This window comes from Cucumis melo, chromosome 1, assembly GCF_025177605.1.
Source record: "Cucumis melo cultivar AY chromosome 1, USDA_Cmelo_AY_1.0, whole genome shotgun sequence".
NCBI lineage: Eukaryota > Viridiplantae > Streptophyta > Magnoliopsida > Cucurbitales > Cucurbitaceae > Cucumis > Cucumis melo.
The window spans coordinates 17,549,284-17,569,369 of NC_066857.1; the positions used below are offsets into that span (position 1 = coordinate 17,549,284).

General features: G+C 35.6%; 1 protein-coding gene and 1 long non-coding RNA gene across 2 annotated transcripts; both read right to left on the minus strand.

Annotated features, from left to right (window-relative positions):
* Positions 1-2,165: 2,165 nt before the first annotated feature.
* On the minus strand, positions 2,166-18,177 carry LOC103490362 (uncharacterized). Its single transcript, XM_008449854.3, has 18 exons — positions 18,012-18,177; positions 17,713-17,773; positions 17,326-17,362; positions 16,323-16,453; positions 15,989-16,156; positions 15,824-15,902; positions 15,457-15,590; positions 14,685-14,824; positions 11,901-11,951; positions 11,734-11,816; positions 11,590-11,644; positions 11,370-11,490; positions 10,364-10,850; positions 10,063-10,276; positions 9,845-9,915; positions 3,396-3,564; positions 3,183-3,312; positions 2,166-3,026 (listed from the first exon to the last, which is right to left on the minus strand). The coding sequence occupies exons 1-18, from the start codon at positions 18,123-18,125 to the stop codon at positions 2,368-2,370; spliced, it is 2,904 nt and encodes a 967-aa protein (XP_008448076.1). The 5' UTR covers positions 18,126-18,177; the 3' UTR covers positions 2,166-2,367.
* On the minus strand, positions 3,767-9,838 carry LOC127151317 (uncharacterized). The gene is made up of 2 exons (XR_007824209.1): positions 7,997-9,838; positions 3,767-7,889 (listed from the first exon to the last, which is right to left on the minus strand). It is a non-coding gene; the product is annotated as an uncharacterized LOC127151317 (long non-coding RNA).
* Positions 18,178-20,086: the final 1,909 nt, after the last annotated feature.

A 20,086-nucleotide genomic window follows, 5' to 3' on the forward strand; every position in this document is an offset into this window, starting at 1 on the left:
TTGACTTATGGGTTACTGTGATGCTTGTTATAAGGAGTTTTTTTTGCATAACTATGGGTTACTAAAATAATTGTGATGGATAACTATTGGTTTGGTCTAAGGCGAAATAACACGTAAAGGGCAATGATTTGCATAACCTATGGTTACTTGAGAATGCTTACTATGAAAAGTATGATGATTGTTTGCATCTTATTATAGATTGCTATTTGGGCATAATTGATAATTTTATTAAGGAAAACTATTGATTATTTTTCTTATGTTTAGATTAATTTGTAGTTTAATTTGCATCAAGTAATTTTGCAAAAGAGTTTAATTCTATCATGAGGTAAGAGATTCTACCACTTGAACTTCGAATTATAATTTAAGAGGGTTGCATGTATTGATTGATTATGCATTTACGACAGTTAAAATGCATAGATGAGCTTGTTGGAGTTGTTAGCTGAAATTGTGTGACTCATATGCATAATTGATTATATGATTATGGATTGTTGATAGATGTTGCATCTAATGCCTATTACTGGACTAAGTTGATTGTAACATGCTTTTTGGACTGTTGGTGTCTGTTAGCTTTGGCTATTAGGCTTTGTATCCTACATGTACGGTGTCCCTCAGGATCACCATTTTTTTCGACTGATATGACTGATGTGTGGTCTGACTGGATCACCAGATTGACCAAACTGACATATGCTTCTACAAAATCACCAAACTGATGAGTATTCCTACGACATCACTAAACTAATATATGTTCCTTTGGGAACACAAGACTGATGTGTGTTCCTTCGGGATCACAAGACTCAAGACTGATATGACTGAAGGTACCTCATAATGGGAAGTTAACAGTTCACCGTGGGACTAGTAGTGGATTCCTTACTGAATATTTTTATACTCACACTTTCTCTTTATTTAACTTTTTAGGCAAATGTAAAAAGGAGCAAGCTGACGAGCGACAAGAAGGATCCGTGACCTGCCATACAGGAACTGCTTGGTTTAAGCTTCCATTATTGTTTTTAGAAAGTAAGATAATTAGATCAGTAATAATCTCAACTTAGTTATGAAAAATTTGGGTAGTTACATATTTCTATCGACATTTCCATATTTTAATGGGTTTGATATTGATAGAAGGGGTGAAACGTACAAAATCCTCGAATCATAAGAAATAAAGGTCAAAATTACACTACTATAAATTTAATATAAATAATATACACGTTTACTTATTTGAAAATAATAAAATATTTATTTACTCTATTAAGACTTCGATATATCCATCGACATCCATATTTAATCTTGGCTAAAACATAAAATTTCATAAAATATTACAAAATTCTAAAATAAAAACTTATGTGTAAAACATACTAAAACAGTAATTAGTCAAATAAAAATCATCTCACACAAATCGATCTATTTAGTAATCAAATCTATTTTTTATTTAACAATTAACTGTATGTTAAATACAAAAATAAATATTGAGATTGATAGTGTTCGTGATCTATCACTCTGTGTTAATAGTCAAATAAATCTAAAACTTGGTTTTAATTTAAAATTTTGATGGGTGAGAAAAATTGGTATAAAATTTAGATCAATAAGAATATTTTCAAATTTTCTTTAAGTTTCAAGATATTTATGAAACTTTCAGATTATGAAAACAAAACTTTAACAATTTTTGTCTAAAACTAACTATAAGAGTACTTTTAAACCCTCTTATAAGGTTTAAGGATATTTTTGAGCATTAAAAAATTTCAAGGTAGTTTTGGACAATTTTTTTAATTTATCCACTTTTTTATATCTAATAATGTAAATTAATTAATAAATCAATATCAATTACCTATTATTAATAATTTGATTAAACATGAAGTGTATATATATGTTATTTAGACTTATAATCTTCTACTTGATTATAAATAATTAAATTAAATAGTAGTTTAATTAACATTCAACATGAAAATTTTCATCTTATGATATGTATTATAATATATTGTAAATACATATTGAGGGTAGGTATCCATAGGCTACATATATTACTCAAATTTAAATCACCTCTCATTGTGTTCAATAGAATTTTTTACTTTTATCTCTTGTTTTGTTATATTTGTTCTCGTTGCAGAAGACGATTGTTATTTAAGTGATTAAATAGTCAATTAATGTATACATTGTTAATTTCATAAAAGTTACTGAGACAATAGTTTTTAACCTTTAAAGAACAGTTAAATATTTCAATACAAAAATGTAACTCAAAGACTATATGTTACACTTCCTATGCAATTAACCTTCATCCATCTTGCCCGTACGGATTTCAGAAACAACAGAAAACAAACAAAAACTGTAATATAGAGGGTCAAAGAAACAATCCTAGGCTGCCAAAACTTTAATTTATGATTGGAACCATCTTCTAACCTGTTTAGACCCTTTCTTTTCACTATCCGTTCGGTCTGACCTTTGCTGCAAAAACTTGGACTGATATTGTTCGATAAGCACGTCGAGTTTATCTACAATATCCCGTCCTATTGGTTCCTTGTTTTTCATTGGCCTCTTCCTCTGCTGCTGCTCTATTTGATGTTTTACCTTCTTTTTTTGTTGTGCATCAGCTTCCTGGGAAACTTCTATTTTTTCAGAATCCATGGATGCCGGTCTCTTGCTTGATTTTTGAGGTATCAATCTTCGTCCTTCTGGTTTTTGTTTCTGTGACTCGTTTGTATTTCCAATATCTGGACGTGTTTTCCTCTTTTTTCTGGCTCTACTTTCTTGCATCACATCATTGGATACATGATTGTCATTTTCATCTTCGATATGATTCTGTGCCTTCACCAGATGATTATCATCTATTGCTTTCCTTTTTCTGGAATTGTTCTTGTTTGAATGGACATCCCTAGCTTTTGTATCAGAACCATCATTTCTCAGCCTTGCTTTGGGAACATTGGCGGTACTATTGTCCTGCGACCAAGCTTGTAACTTGGCTTTTCGCAGCTTCAATGTTTGAACGTTGTCAATAGCAAACTCCACGATTGGGCGATTTATAGGGCCAAAAGTTTCTACAAGAAACCAGAGACTCATTTAGAATAGGATAAGGGACAAACTGTTTCTGCTCCTAGAAAACTATATGGTAGTACCAATGTTTAAAGAACCACTATTTTCTTTTAGTGGCTGCCTCATCACATTAAGAATTATCAAATTAGTAAATTTGCTACCTGGATTGTTGTTGAGAACTCGCAAGGCTACAAGGGCATGCTCATGCTCAGAAAACTCGACAAAAGCGACTCCACATGAGTGATTTTTTGTCAGCATCTTTCCTTTCTTAACATCCTTTAAGAATTTAATCTGCAACATAAGATTTGAATAGTTAAGGGGGTAAAATGTCGGTAACATCCAACAGATTTCCTTCATTTCTGGAAAGGCCAAACCTGGCGAATGACGGGTTTTTGCTTTGTAGCTCGAGAGGTAACAGCTTCAATGCAAAGTTTGTGAAGTTCTTTTTCTTTCATTGATTTTGGTAAATTATGTATAACGAGCCTAGTCCTTGAAACATGAAAATTTGGAGATTGAAGCTTGGTTGTTCTTTTCTTTTCCAGTCTGCACAGATAATGGATGAAAAAAGTGTAATTCAGTTGGCCATAAAATGAAAAAGCTATAATGTTAGGCTTCGTAAAGGACAAAGGAATAAGTAATTATAGTGCTAAAAATACTGACATATATATTAAATAGAATGTCTTTCACATCAAAAAAATCCAAAAGTGAACTAAATAATCATGTGATGTAATTCAAAGTTGGGTAATTTCCTCAAATGAATTCTCTGCCTTTATGTGGCTAGAGAATGGGTATTTATTGATGAATTATGATGGGTAGTTAGAATCAGTTATATGAGAGTTTGTTACAAATGGTTAGGTAGTTGGGGGTTAGGATAACTAATCAGTTTACAGCTGATTAGTTTAAACTATTAACAGTCTAACTGCTATCTTATTACATCATCCATCCTCCTAAGACAACACGACCCGAGTGAATCAGCTGGCTAGTTTGAAATCATCCGGTGCATAGTAATGCTTTAGGTCAGCCACATTGAATACTCAATGAATATGCAAGTTAGTTGGTAGTTCTATTTTGTAGGTGTTATCTCCAAACTTCTTGAGGACTCGGAATGGGCCAAATTGTCTATCCTTGAGTTTGCTGTATATTCGGGCTGGAAATCGATTTTTTCTGAGATGAATCATTACTAAATCTCCTTCAGCAAAGGCAGCTTGTCTCCTCTTCTTGTCTGCTGTCTTTTTGTAGGATTGAGTTGTTTCTTTCAAGTGATCGTGGACTTCTTTATGTAGACATCCAATTTTCTCTATCATTTTTTCTGCTTCTGTATTGGTGTATTGGTGTCTACTGTTGTAAGGAGTGACGCTATCAAAAGTAAGCTGTGGTTGCCTAGTATATACAACCTTAAATGGACATTTGTCAATAGGATTGTTTTTCATGTTATTGAAAGCAAATTCTGCTTGAGCAAGAGCTAGATCTCATTGTTTTGGTTCAGATCCACTAAGACAACGTATCAAGTTGCCTAGTGTTCTGTTTGTGACTTCTGTTTGGCCATCTGTTTGGAGATGTGGTATTGTGCTGTATTTTAAGGTTGTGTCAAGCTTCTTCCATAAGGTCCTCCAAAAGTGGCTTAAGAATTTGACATCCCGATTAGAAACAATGGTTTTGGATACTCCATGTAGTCGAACTATCTCTCTAAAGAAGAAATTAGTTATGTAGATGACATCATTTGTCTTTTTACAGGCTACAAAGTGTCATCTTGCTAAATCTGTCTACCACGACCATGACTGAATCATATTGTCTTTGAGTTTTGGGCAGTCCAAGCATGAAGTCAATGGACAAATCTTCCCAAATGGAAGTTGGGATGGGTAGTGGTGAGTATAGGCCTGCATTCGTACTTGAGCCTTTAGCTCTTTGACAATTAGGGCATCTCTTAACAAAGTTGTTGGAGTCTCTTTTTAGTTGAGGCCAATAGTACCTTTTGGAAATTATTTCAAAAGTCTTATCTTGCCTGAAGTCTCCAGCCATTCCTCCAGAATGAGCTTCTTTTAATAGAGTTTCTCATAGTAATGTGTGTGGGATACACAATTGATCTCCTTTGAACAAGAAACCTTCCATTATATGAAAGTCTTCGGCCTTGATATAGTTGCTGCATTTAAACTATATCTAAAAAAAATCAACATCTTCTTCATATAAGTCAAAGAGGTGTTTGAATGCTTCAATTTCCAAGGATAGGAGAGCGAGTAAGGAACTCTTTCTGGATAGGGCATCTGCCATTTTATTCTTTTTCCACTTTGATGCTTGATGACAAAATCAAATCTCTGTAGGAAGATCCATCGTGCATGCATTCGACTGATGTTCTTTCGTGATTGGAGATACTTTAAAGAGAAGTGATTGGTTAGGAGTACAAATTCTTTACATAGAAGGTAGTCTTCCCACTGTTTGAGTGCTCGAACAAGGGCATAAAGCTCTTGTTCATATGTGCTTCGACACTGCCTTGATGAACTCAGCTTCTCACTGAAATACTCAATTAGGTGGCCTTGTTGGGATAATATAGCTACTTCAAATGGTGATGCGAAATCTGGCAATTGTAGGATAGGACTGAAGTTAGCCTTCTTTTTATATCTTCAAAACTCTCTTGTTGTACTTGATCCCATTTGAAGTTTCCTTTTCTTTAAACAATCAGTTAAAGGGCCACTATCGAGCTGAAGTTTCTCATGAATTTTCTGTAAAAAGAGGCCAAGACAAGAAAAGCTTGAACTTCCTTAATGGATGTTGGTGCTGGCCAAGTGTGTATGGCTTCTACCTTTTTAGGTTCCATGTCTATCTTCCCTTCTTTAATCAAGAACCCAAGAAAGACAATCTCCTTGGGCAGGCATGTGCACTTCTTTGGATTAATATACATCTCTGTTTCTGTCAAGACTTGAAATAGTTTTCTTAAGTGCTGAATATCTTCTTCATTGTTGTTGCTGTATACGAGAATATCATCAAAGTAAACCACTATAAATCGATTTAAAAAGCGATGTAGCACTTGGTTCATCCATCTCATAAAAGTATTTGGTGCATTGGAAAGCCGAAAGGAATTACCAACCACTCAAAACAATTCTTCATTTGTCTTGAAGGCTGTCTTCCATTCATTTCTTGGTCTGATCCTTTGTTGATGATAACCACTTTTTAGGTCAATTTTTGAGAAGATAGTAGCCTTGCCTAGCTGGTCCAAAAGGTCTCCAATCCGAGGAATAGGAAACCGATATTTCATGGTAATTCGATTAATAGCCTTGCTGTCCACGCACATTCTCCAACTTCCATCCTTCTTAGGTGTGAGCAATGCAGGTACAACACATGGACTTAGGCTCGGCTTGATGTGACCTTTCTTTAGTAAGTCTTCGATATGATCGTGCAAGACTTAATATTCTTCTGGACTCATCCTATAATGAGCTAGATTAGGCAATGATACTCTTGGGATACGGTCAATTTGGTGCTGAATGTCATTGAGTGGAGGCAGTCGTTGTGGCTCCTTCAAATGTGGGAATTCTGCAAATAACCTCTTAAGCTTCGGCCCTATGATTTCATGTTCCTTCTCTTCGGATTTATCTGCAACTACTAGTCCCAAAAGGTCTTGCTCCCTTTCTCTCAATAATTTCTTCCCACTTATAGTGATGAAAAGCTGCCCTTTATTCTTTTGCTGCCTCATGCCTTCTGTATTTTTCTTTGTCAATGGGATTAGGATTACTTTCTTTCCCATCCATTGGAATTCGTACGTATTTTCTCTCCCCCTATGTAGGGTTCGAGTGTCATGATGCCATGGCCTTCCTAATAGTAAATGGCATACATCCATTTCAATTACATCACACACAATCTGATCTTTATAACCATTTTCAATGGAGAGGAGAACTGTGCAGATCTCATTGATTGAAGCCTCTCCTCCTTTCCTTACCCATCCTATCTTATATGGATTTGGGTGAGGATCGGTTTTCAAATTTAGGATGGTTACAAGCTTCCTTGGCACGAAGTTCTCACTGCTTCCGCTATCAATTATTACATCACAAACTCTTCTATTGATAGTACATCTCGTCTAGAATAGGCTGTAGCATTGAGGATTTGTTTCTTCTTTAGGAGCAATGAGGACTCTTTGTATAACACAAGAAATTCGATCACCATCATCGACTTCTATGAATTCTGCTTCCTCTTCTTCTTTTTTATCATCTTCACTTATAGAATTGCTCTCTTCATCAATTAGTGCTATAGTCTTCCTTTGAGGACAGTTGTTGGATAAGTGGCTAGATTGGCCACATCGAAAACACTTTCCCAAAGATGGGTGAGTGTAGGTATTCTGGCTCTTCCTTTTGCTTGTATTATCCTTTTTCTTGGCTGCATCATGAGTATCAACATCTTTACTCTTCTTTGCAACTGACGTTGATGGTTGTTCATTCATTCTACTACTGTAAGTTTGTTTCTTGGTGGAGTTTGCTTCCCATGTAGTCTTTCTGTTTGAGCTCTTTATTCGTGCAGCCATCATTTCTTCCACTATTCTGCAAGGGAGATGGCTTCATACAAGAAACAAAATGGTTGTAGTTTTACCTTCTCCTTTATATCAAATCGAAGACCACCAATAAACCTTGCTATTTGGTGCTGTTCATTCTCACTCAGATTGGTTCTTGCGCTCAATCTATGAAATTCTTCAATGTACTCAGCTACTGATCGACTTCCTTGGCGGCAATTTGATATTGGTTGTATAATGTTTGCTCGAAGTTTGGAGGTAAGAAACGTGCCTTTAAAAGCTTCTTCATCTTCTCCCACGAACGAATGGCTGGCTTGCCACACCTTTGTCTATTAATTTCCAACTGGTCCCACCACGTCGAAGCTCCTCCTCGCAGCTTCAAAGCCACCAAATGCACCTTTTTTCGATCAGGGGCGTCCATGTAATTGAAGAAGTTTTCTGTGCTTTTAACCCAATCCAAGAAAGATTCTATATCACGCTTACCATTGTAGATTGAGAGATCAATTTTCATCCTGTAATCATGATGAACTTCTCTTCGTGCTTCTTGCCTTTTGTAAGCTTGTCCCATTTGAAAATCATCATTGTTATTCCAGATGTTTCCTTGCTCATCGTCGTTGAGGAATCGTCTTCTTGCCTATTCTGCCAAGCTTCATAGTCTTCTTGAGTATCGTTGTCGGCGTATCACAGTGGAACTTCATTAGGCCTCCTTCTTCGGTCATTTCTTTGATTGGGCAAGTTTCTATGGTTCCTTCATGCTTGCTGGCCTCCTTTGTTTCATTGTTCCTTTAGTTAATTGCATCATCCTATCGAACTTATCGTGCAAATCTCCCAAGGAGTCTTCAACTGCCAGCAAGCGTACTATTGTTGTCCTTGGAGAGAGAATGGTGATCTCTTCTGCTTCTTCTTGCTCACGGTTGTCCCCCGCAGCTAGGATAGCTCCTCGCTGACAAGCCATTCAGTTCCCACGACCAAGGCTACTCTGATACCACTTTGGTGTAATTCAAAGTTGGGTAATTTCCTCAAATGAATTCTCTGCCTTTTTGTGGCTAGAGAAGGGATATTTATTGATGAATTATGGATAACTAATCAGTTTACAGCTGATTAGTTTAAACTATTAATAGTCTAACTGCTATCTTATTACATCATCATGTTATAATCCTATGTAGTGCTAACAATCCTTTCACATTTGGTCAGGGTTGGCCGACTTGTTTTTTTGGCAACCTCTCTTTTGTGTTGATACTTTGGAGCTTTGGCATCTTGAATCTCCCAATGCTTTGTTCTTGTCCATTTTGATTGTATTTTATTTTTTTGCTACATTTTTTTAAGGATTAATCTTTTGCTCAAGTATAGTTTCCTCCGTAACTTTTTGGGGATTTCACCTTTATGTACTCTTTGGATTATTCCATTCATCAATGAAATGTTTTGTGTCGAAAAAAAAAAAAAAAAAAAAAAGAACAATCCTAATAGCATTTTCAACATGAGTCTCTTCTTATGACATAAGGTGATAATATGGATCACTCCATTTTGAATGGATTTCATGGGGGAGGGGTGGTTACAGGCCCTTCCATTGTTTTTAAGAAACAACCACTTTCGTTAAGATTATTTCGCTCACCCTACTATTCTTGATATTTTATGCTTTTTGGTGGATTACATTTAGCATAATTATGTAAAACACACACATATATATATATATATATATATATCCTAACGTGTCTATGCTAATGCTTGATAGTCATAATTTGGGATGTATCATTTTTCTCATAATGTTTGAGGACATGGGCGTTGCAAGAAGACGCAAGAGGAGTTTCATTCCCTACCCTCCTTTTTGTGAGAAGGAAAGATCGTTGTGGCAAGTTGGGTGTGTGCTATTCTAAAGGGCTTGAAAGGTTATTAAATGATGTTTGGCCCTTTGTTAGATATCTCTAAAAGCTTCGATGTTGGGGTCCTTTTAAATTACCTGTTGATTAATTCCTCTTTTGTATTATATTTTATTGTATTAGTTGCATTATATTTACCAAAATTATCTTTTCATTATTTGTAATGGGTTGTTCTTCTATTTAAGAAAATTCTTCTCTCTTTATGAAATACACAAAAAATTACATTTTTTGGCATTACCCTTCAAGCCATGTTTTGATTGGAGACATTTTCATTAGTATGCCTCCGTCCTTTGTAGCTCTATTTTGCATGCTCTTGTATTCTTTTTCTTTTTTCCTTTCCCTCACTCAATGTTTGGCTACTCATTAAAAAAAAGAGAGACCAACTGTTTGGCACCACAGAAGCTAATATGGAAAGGACAATTGAGCAATCAATGTACTAGAAGAAGATACTTACCTCTGACGTTTCTCCATGTCGCTAGCAGAAACTCCTTCAGCAGCTGGAGTTCCCTCAAGAATAAGACCTTCCTGTAAAATGTTTGGGTCCATGGTATTGAGAAGAAAGAAGATCCGACCATAATACTAAATAGAGAAAACAAAAACTGGAAATCTTGGGTTATAGGGAAGTAGAGGACACTCTTTAAGCACTGAAGGAAAAAGAAAATAAAAAGGAACCTGTGCGAGGTAAAGATTCCGATGGTCATGATTGTCATTTTTTGACTTCTCCAATTCCTTGTCATGAGCTGATTTCTTATCCAAGGCATTCAATACTTTCAGTTGTCTGCCTTTCAGAAATATTCCCACACCAGATGCAGCATTTGCAGAAGAAACAGCAGCATTAGCAGCATCTGTGGTTTTAAACTTGAGAAAACCAGTGCCTTTAGGTCGCCTGTCCACAATAAAAGAGTCAACGGAAAGGAAAACAGACTACAGTGGATTAAGTCAATAGACAAATAAACAAAAAAATAAATCATACTTTGTAACTTGATGAAGAACTGGCACAAAGGATAATACTTCACCAAATCCAGAAAACCGCTGTTTCACTTCTTCATTATCAATATCAAAAGGAAGATTGCCTATATAAACCGTTCTCTTCAAATCATCTTCATCTGTTTGCTTAAGAATAGATGTCTTGCTTTCACTTAACTTTCCATGTTCATTTGATACTTTATCAGACATATCAGATGATTTCTTCGATGAATCAAAATCTGGATCCTTGTTCACTTTAGATGCTGGGTTACCATCAATGAGAGAAGGAAGAGCCTCTTTAGCCGAAGATGAAATTAGAGTTTCAAGAACTTTTCTTGCAATTTCTGCTTCTCCTTCAAAATCAACCTCCGAGGAAATATCCTCTTTCTCCGAATCCTCTAAAGAACTTTCAGATTCGTGATGACCAGCAGTGTTTTCATCTTCGAAATCACCACCACTAATGCTACTTTCTCTGTCTCTTTCAGTCTGATCCTCTGAAATCAAGGTTGTGTGTTTTATGAAGGATAGAGGCATTATTCTGTTGCACGTGTAATAAAAAAAACTCTTCCAACTGAACTAATTCAGCACATAGTATAACTAAGAATAAGAGATATGGAATCCTTTTCTCTATGTAGAAAAGTTCATGAGTTACAGACGACAGCTAGCACTACAAGACCATAAGAATTCAAACAGTGAGAACAGTGTTAAGAAGGCTAAAAAGCGACTGAAGACTCCTACACACACCAAAATATTTTCAGTATTATAAATTCCTCCTACAAATAAGAGAGAAGAAGACAAACTTGTATACACCCACGATGCATTTCGTAACGAAATCATTTTCTATTTACCATTTCGTATATTAAAAAAAATATACGTCACCAGATAATTTGAAACCAGAGAGCAGTGAATGACAAATATTTAAGAAGGTATAGACACCAAAGATAAGATGGTACAACCGAAGAGGTGTAGCAAACATGTAAAGGGAGCATAAAGTTAAATATACATTGACTAACCGTCATCTGAATCAACTGGAGCATTAGCACCACCACCAGAACTATATATCTTCTTTGGAACAGCCCAGTCCACAGCTATCGTCCTTTGACCAAATTTTTTACCATTGAACTTTTGAATAGCCTAAAAAAGGAAAAAAGTGTACAATTGACTTGAAGGCACCTCAATTTTCAAAGCTCTTTAAATGAAGCAAATAGCAATTCAAAACATAAAAAACCATACACTCTCAGCATCCTGCTTGCATGTAAATTTGATAAACGCGAACCCCTTCGATAATCTGCAAAAGAAATCCATGTGGCCGTTACAAGGCCTGCAGGCAGAAGGGTGGGTGGTTGGGGGGGAGGAGTATTCAAATAGGACCATTACCCAGTGTCTGAATTTTGTGGCATCATCACATCCCACACAAATCCCGCAGATGAAAAGGTATTCTTTATTTCTTTCTCCTTGGCCTGCATCAATGAGTAATAAGCTTGCTTAGTCAACCTGTCGTCATAAGAAAATATGACAATTGCTTATTGTGTGTAACATGTAACCTTAAATGGAAGATTTCTAACAATAACTTTCCATTTCTGAGTTTTGGACCCCTGCAAAGAAAACAAATGCAGAAAATTTTAGACTATCCACGGCAACTGAAAAATAAATAAGCAACTATGAGATCAGATTATGAGTGATTGGAACATAACATTTGACACTTTAATAATATAAAGAGCCTAACGAAAAGACTGGACCATAAAAGATAATTATAAGTCCTTAGCCATGGCAAACAAACGCCATATACTTGGCAATCCATCTAAACCTAAGACTCAATAAGAAACCCTTCTATTTCTTTTATAGCAGAGAAAGATACATATTTATAGAAATCAACAAGAAGAACAACATAAGGGCGAGAGGTTCAGAACATCCTCCCCCCCCCCCCCCACCCCACCCCCAAGGCTGTCATTACAAAATAACTTAGTGTAGTTTGTACAACACCAAGAGGCCGTATGCTGCAGAAGAGTCCAAAAAGAATCAAAAGAACTAAACTTATTGTCGAACACCCTACTATCTCTTTCATTCCAAAGATGTCACAAGAGTGCACGGGTTTGCAGAACTCCGTAAAATATTTCCTTTTCCACTAAAGCCACCCCCATACAAACCCTCCATCATCCAGACATCAATTGGCAATGGGAGATACCCATCCAACCCAAAAGCCTCAAAGTTCTTATTCCACCCTTTGAATGCAAACTCACAGTGTAAAAAAGGTGATGTGAAGTCTCAACCTCCTTCTGGCAAAGCGGGCACATGGAAGGGGAAAGATTCCAATTAAGAAACTTTCTTTGGAGCTTTTCCTGGGTGTTTGAGACTTCTATAGGCGAGTGGCCAAAGGAAAAATTTCGTTCTTCTAGGAATTTTTGGTTTCCTCGTAAGATTGACTAAGGTAGATTAACTTTAGAAGCCCTATTGGTCAACTTGAGGAAAGTAAATTTGGTAGAAAACTGGTCCGAAGCTTCCAACCTTCACTGTAGTCCTTTGCTCTATTGACCACCCAAATCAGTTAGGATCTGAGTAAGAGCAATATAATTACCAATTTCTCTATCAAACAAGCTCCTTCTCAACCCAAGATCCCAAGCTTGACTTAAATCAATCTGCCACCACAACATTCTTTTTTGAGGAAATAGGGTAGATGTCACGGTACAAGGAAGCAAGAGGTTGGGCAGTACACCATCTATCCTCCCAAAATCAACAAAGGTAAAAAATTGTTCCTTTTGTTTTAAAATGCTATACCATAATCTGAAGCAGCCTTTGTCTTTTGGCTTTATAGAACTCCACCCATGCTCCCTCCACGCGATAGGTCTAATCACTTTCCTCACCGGAAGGTGTTTTTTCATGACAAAACCTCCAAGGCCACTTCATCAAGAGAGCAGAATTCTTCTGATAAAGAGAGCCGATTCCCAGCCCCTAGTAAATCGTGGGGAGAGAGGTCCACTTCCAGCTTACAAGATGGGGGTCCGTTTTACCAATACCACCACCCAAACAAAGTCCTGAATTAGCTTTTCCACATGAGAAATAAATCTCTTCGGAGCCTTCAATAAGGAGAAAAAGTAACAAGGTAAACTTTGAAGAACCAAAAGAGCAAGAGGAAGTCTACCACTCTTGGAAAGGACCAATCCATTCCATTTATCAATTTTAGTTTCAATTTTTCCTCAAGAGCCACCCAGTCCTCCTTAGCCACGGCCAACCCTTTTGAAAAAATCATTCAGAATAGAATTTCTTACATCAAAGAATGAGATTTCCCAATAACTCAAAAATAAGAAGATCGGCAAAACTCTAAGAAACACTCCTATTTAAGATATCTAACAATTTAGCTCCAATAAAAGAGCATCAACGCACATTGCACCAGAATCTAACGAAACTGACTTCTATTGTGGGAGATGATACCTCAATCAGATTTCCTTAGGACATTTATTGGAGAAGAGGCCATCATTATTGGATGCCATATTCCAAGGCTCAAGCTCTAACTGGAAGTTAAGAATAAACATATTTTTAACTGCTTAAGTACTAGGAAGAATTGTAAGTCTATTGGTTTCAGAAGAAACTTAATGGAATATGATGGGGATGGGTAGAGATGATGCTTATAATAGGCCTCTGGACCAAGTTCATATGACACAACAAAAGACGGAACTTGGATCTTCCAGTGTTTTCTGCTGCAAGTCTGTCTTCCACAATCTTAAAGCCATACAGGAGGTTGCTTCTTCCAATACTTAAAAGCTCATTCCAAAAACGCCCAAAAAATCAAAATCTTCATGTACTTTTTATTGACGGGAATGATGTAAGATCAAATTCAAACGTGACATCCTTCCCTCTTACCAAGGTGACCCTATATAAAAGCTATCAAGGTACTGATGAAAACAAATGCTCAGAGTTGATTCATCTAATGCTCTCTTTTCGTAAAAATTTTGGAGTACTTCATTATCTTCAATTTCCAGGAGGTCTCACCAAACATATGATGATAGATTTGCTAACAGATACCATAGCTATTTGTAGTGGTCCTATAATATACTGAGGAGAATAAAAGGTACTTGAGGAATTCACCTTTGCAATGACAAGTTCTACAAATGTTCAACAAAATATTGATACGAGGAAAACAAACACAAATAAAGTATGATTTCAAAAAAACTAAAAATAAAATGAAGACAGGAGAGTACACAGCCAAACGGTTTGACCATGGTCTTGTATTATTTTAGGGGCACAGAGTTAGTGTAATCCATTTAAAAAGATATAAATACTTAACAAAGATAAAAAAAAATGTTCATAGTAAAGTTTTATGTATGATTCACCTCCCCACCCAGTTGACGGGCCCATACAACACCTCCTTTCATCTCTTTCTGGTGTAATATAGTAACAGCAGCACGTGCAGACTTCACACTATCAAAAAGTACGGCAGAAACATCCATTTTGCATCCATCTCGTAAAATACCTGAAATTTCATTTGAAACTAATAAATGAAGTATCATGATGAATAGAGATACATATTAATTAAGACCTTATGGGAAATCATTTTTTCTCACTTCAAACTATCAAAGATAATAAATCCACCACCATAATGAACTTGAAACACTAGATACACACTCGATACTTTGGTATAATAAGAGAAGAAGACTTGTTTTCTGAGTTCAGTCATGAGAGTCTAGAGAAAACAATATAAATATAATCAACCAATCATTGAAAAAAATGCATTTGGAACTTCAGTAAAAACAAATTTGCTAAACATACAGCAGAGTCAATCTATCAAGTACAACAGGCAACTGTGAAGTTGAGCAAACACAGCTCAGGGTATAATGAATTCAATTTTAGTTGTAGTGACACATTAAAATGCAATTGACGTGGTCAAGAACAATAACTTAAGCAAATCCAATTGACTACTTCATCAACAGAAATCAGATATTAATCCAACCTATCCCTATCCACTATGCTCTAGAGAGAACAGCAGGAACACGAATAATGATATTCTAATCCTTTTTTTTCCTTTTTATGTATAGACAAAAAACTAGTAATAAAAAATAACTGCTAACCATGCACATAAAAACAAAAGACATGATTCTAATGTACCATGTTGTTCAACTTCTTTTCTGGGAAGAGGATAGACAATTGAGCATACGCCACCAGCATCTTTCACTTGGCGGTGAACATCTTCAGCCATATCACCATCAAGAAGACCGCCAATGACAACAGTCCGTGCAATCCTTAACAACCAAAATAAGGAAAATCAAGGGAAGGTAGCATGCACAGGACAGACGTGTACCAAGAAGAAAAGAAAGTGGAAAGAAAGGTAATGAAATGCCTATTCCCTCAATTAACCAAACAAGGGGTCAAGAAAACCGAACTACTTTATTATCCAAGCCATTATTTCAGAGCTTATATTTAAAAAATTCATGAAAAAGGAACAAAATAGAGAGAGAGAAAAGACATTGATTACCTTTGCTTTCCTGAATGACCCTTTTTATCCTCTAGATAACTAGAAAGTGAAGCTAATTTTCGAGCACTCAAATGTCTCTCTGTTACATTGTTAGAAAACTTTAGAAAACCAGCTTGTCAAATATGTTGGGAAAAAGTAGTAAGTGATCTTAGATAAATCAGTAACCTTTCCCCTCAGAATTTGAAATTGTTTGTTCTGCCCTTTTAGAAGTATCTCGTTCCTTGTCAATTGGTTGTTCATCCCTTTTAGAAGTTCCTCTATCCTTGTTAGTCGGTTGTTCTTCCATTTCAGAAGTATCTCCTTCCACATTGGCTTCTAGCGTAGATGCAGCAACTGCGTTAAAAAACATAATTGGAAAAAAATTTATAATCAAAACCCAAGGACCCCCTCATTCTACTGAAATTGGGAAAACGAGAAAGAAAGGAGGAAATAAATAAAATTCTAGCAATCCACCAACAGTGGATTTTAAAACTTCCAAAATCTCATGCACCAAATCAACCTTGATTTTCTTTCGACCGCCGCTGCTCAAGGGGAGCTCGATGCATAGCATGTTTGACAGTAATTTTGCGTCCTTCAAAAGAAAGCCCATTTTTCAGCTGAATTGCTCGATTTGCATCTTCTGCTACAGCACTGCAATCACATTCAAAGAATCCAGTGATGTTAAGAAATAAAAGCCCTTCATAGGATAACCGTGGGTAATAGCATGGCAATTTAACAAAAGGCTTGAAAAAGAATAAGAAATTAGTGTGCTTGAGGCGAACGTCAAGCAATGTTGATTATCAGAGGATTGTTCATAGACAATATAAAGAAGGTTATAAAAGAATATCCTAGCATTAAATAATAACAAAAGGTACCTTCAGTTTGAATTGAGGGTAGATAAACCATAATTAAAAAATGGAGGAAATAATCTTTTTTTGCAAATGTATTGTAATACAACTTGGGTGGTGGGGGGTTTTGAACCTAGGACCTCTTATCCTTGGATACAAACAGGTGCCAGTTGAGTTGAGCTCATGTTGGCTGAAGAGATAATTTACTCCAAGATTAAACAAGAAAAGAAGTAGCTTTAATAAAAGTGTACATGCTTTGAGCGTGCTTTGCTTTAATAGACTAGCAAGCAATTAATACAATTAAAACTGAAAGGACCATCAATTGCATAGAAGATGGAACAACAAAAACAAGGAAAAATAAATAAATCTTAGCATCCAGAGAAAGGAGATATATATAAGCATCTAGCATATCTATTATATAGTGGGAACTGGGAACAGAAGCATTTCCTGTTCCGATGAAATCTCTAGCTTCTAAGTAAAAGATAACATTTTTACAGCTGATAATAGCAGCTCATCCATTAGTTATCACTTATCAAACTAAAGAACCTCCATAGAACCTACCTATAGTCAGACAGATAAAATTTGATTGAATAGAACCAAGACATTTGGACATGTAGAGGAAAACTACAAGGGAAATAACGAAAAGAATACAGTAGATATAATAATCAGACTTACAACTGCACGAATCCAAAACCACGATGCTCGGTTGAACCTGATGACATAAAATAAGATAAGTTTAAAACCATTCTCAATGAAAAATATCTCAAAATGACATCGGAAAATTACAAACGTAAAACACAACATTTGGTTTCCTCACGATCCCTAAAAAGGAAAATGTACAATGAAGTTTGGGCCAAATGGTCTTTCAATGAAAAGATAATAATAACAATAAAGCCACGATTCAATTATCTCGTAACAGCACTCCATCTATTCGATCAAATGCTCCTTCATAGTATTCAAATCACCAAATCTTCAGACATCTCAAGAAGCACAATAAATGCACAATAAATAAATAAATAAAAAGCAAGGGAATCCGAGATAATCATGCACAGACGTACTTACCCTTTTGGGTAACCATGAAGCACCGCCGGACCGGTCCAACATCACTGAATGTTTCTTCGAGCTAATTGAACATAGAGAAAACAGGAAAGCTCACTAACATTGCATTGAACAACAAAACAATCCGAAAGAAAGAAAATCAAAGCATTGGCTGAACTGCTTGCAGAACCAAAATAATCTTCGATTGCTTGCTTCTATGAGTCGAGCTCAAGAAGAAAAGTACAAAAAGAAATTCATACGTTCATACTATTCAGCTCAATATTTTTCTCAGAACACAAGCAGGGAATAGAGGAAGTACGAACCTGTGAATTGGTGAAGGAGTACGGCAAGTTCTTGACAAAGACTTTGGAAGGGCAGTGGTCGCCGGCGGCGGCTCCCTTATCGGCGCCGTCCTTAAGCCTTCTGTTCTTTCCCATCTTTGCTTGAAAGCTTTTCGGCAGACTGCAAAAAACTGCCGAATTCTTGAACGTGTTTTCAGCAGCTGAAGCGTAGGAGTTTGGAATTTAGACGCCTAAATTGAATTGGGCCAACTTTAATGGGCCTTAATGAATTGGGCTGGGAAAGTAAATGGATCCCTATAATATTTTGGGCTATGGAACGGAAAACTTCCACCGATGGGCTAAAATAAGAGACCGAAATGAAACAAGGGAGTTCAACCTTTTAAAAAATTGAAAGAATAAAGAATAATAAAGTCAGGTGATAAACTTCACGGACTCTTATGGTTTATTAGCGATAGACTAATATTTACAACATTATTTATTAATAATAGATTCTTTATCATTAATAGACTTAGGCAGATTTTTTTAGATTTACAATTTTTTTAAAGTTTGCTATATGATTAATTATTTTGAATCAAATGGGTATATTACAAATATCCGTGTGGTAAAACTGAAATTTATTAAGATTTATAACAAGAGGTTGTGATTCCCATTTTTGTCGATCTTAAAATGTCCTTGGAGAATCCTAAATACATCAATGGTAACTAATTTACTAAATTTATGGTATTAGATTGTTTTAAATGGGTCTTTTAAAAAATATAACAAAGTGGAAAAATATTTACATTATATACAACAATTTCGAAAACGAAAAAAGCTCACAGGCCCACGATAGAAAATACCAAAAATGCTTCGTCAACCGCACCATCAACAACGTGCATAATCATTTATATTTGGCTATTGTTTGGTACACGATCGTTTAGATTTGGTCGTTTAGATTTTGCTACAGTATCGTTTAGATTTGGCTAAACAAATTTTTTTAAGATTCTTTTGGTACACGATCGTTTAGATTCGACTAAACGATTTTTTTAAAATTCTTTTGGTACACAATCGATCGTTTAGATTTGACTACTTCAATTTAAACAATTTTTTTCAAGATTCTTTATACACGATCGATCGTTTAGATTTGACTACTTCAATTTAAACAATTTTTTTCAAGATTCTTTATACACGATCTTTTAGATTGGGTTACCCTAATCTAAATGACGTAAAAAAAGAGGATGAAAAGAAAAAGACGATGGAAAGAAATTGCAGGAAAAAAAAAGAAGAGAAAAAGAAGAAAGACTAAGAAAAAAAGAAAGACGATGAAAAGAAATCACATGGAAAAAAAGAGAAAAAGAAGAAATACAATAGAAAGAAATCAGATTTGATTACCTAAATCTATACGACATAAAAGAAAAGGAAAAAGAAAAAACGATGGAAAGAAATTGGAAAAAAAAAAGAAGGGGAAAGAAGAAAGACGATAGAAAAATCGCAGCGAAGAAGAGAAGAAAGACGGAAGGGCAAATCTAAATTATTTAAAAGGAGCGACAAAAAGAATAGCAAAATATAAGATTTACTTTGATAAATGATAATTTTATTTTTAAATTGTCAAAATAAAAAAACAATTAATTTTCACATAATAAATGGGACAACTATGCCTTAAATGCCCCTACCTAATTAATAATATAGATTCCGAAATACAATATTAAGAAAAACTACAAATACCCTATAATTAATACATATTATGCACTCCCTTCAATCTTTTAATTTTTCCCCCTAAAAAAGAAAACATCCTCTGAAAAACATCACATCTTCTGCATGCAACCACTCCACTTCTCCAGATACACCCACTCCACTTCTTCAGATACGCGCGACCTTCCTTTTTAATTGGTTTGCACCACTGGTTGCTTTTCATCAGAACTTCTAAAATCGCTCTCCACTTAATCACTTTGTACCACCGATCGTTTTTCACCGGAACCGTTCCCAGATCTCTTTCCAACGATCTTTAACCTTCTGATTGTTTGTACCATTGTGTTCATTCTTCAACCTTCCGTTGGATTTCTACAGTTAAAATTTGGAAAACAATATCCTTTGCTACGTTCTTCATTCAAATTTACGTT

Excerpts from the sequence above, each read along its gene's own strand:
- LOC103490362 (XM_008449854.3), bottom strand. The coding sequence starts at position 18,125 with ATGGGAAAGAACAGAAGGCTTAAGGACGGCGCCGATAAGGGAGCCGCC. Across the intron at positions 3,565-9,844 it reads GACATGGAGAAACGTCAGAG|ACTGGAAAAGAAAAGAACAA; the intron begins GTAAGTATCTTC and ends TTATCTGTGCAG. Across the intron at positions 3,027-3,182 it reads AGTTCTCAACAACAATCCAG|AAACTTTTGGCCCTATAAAT; the intron begins GTAGCAAATTTA and ends GGTTTCTTGTAG.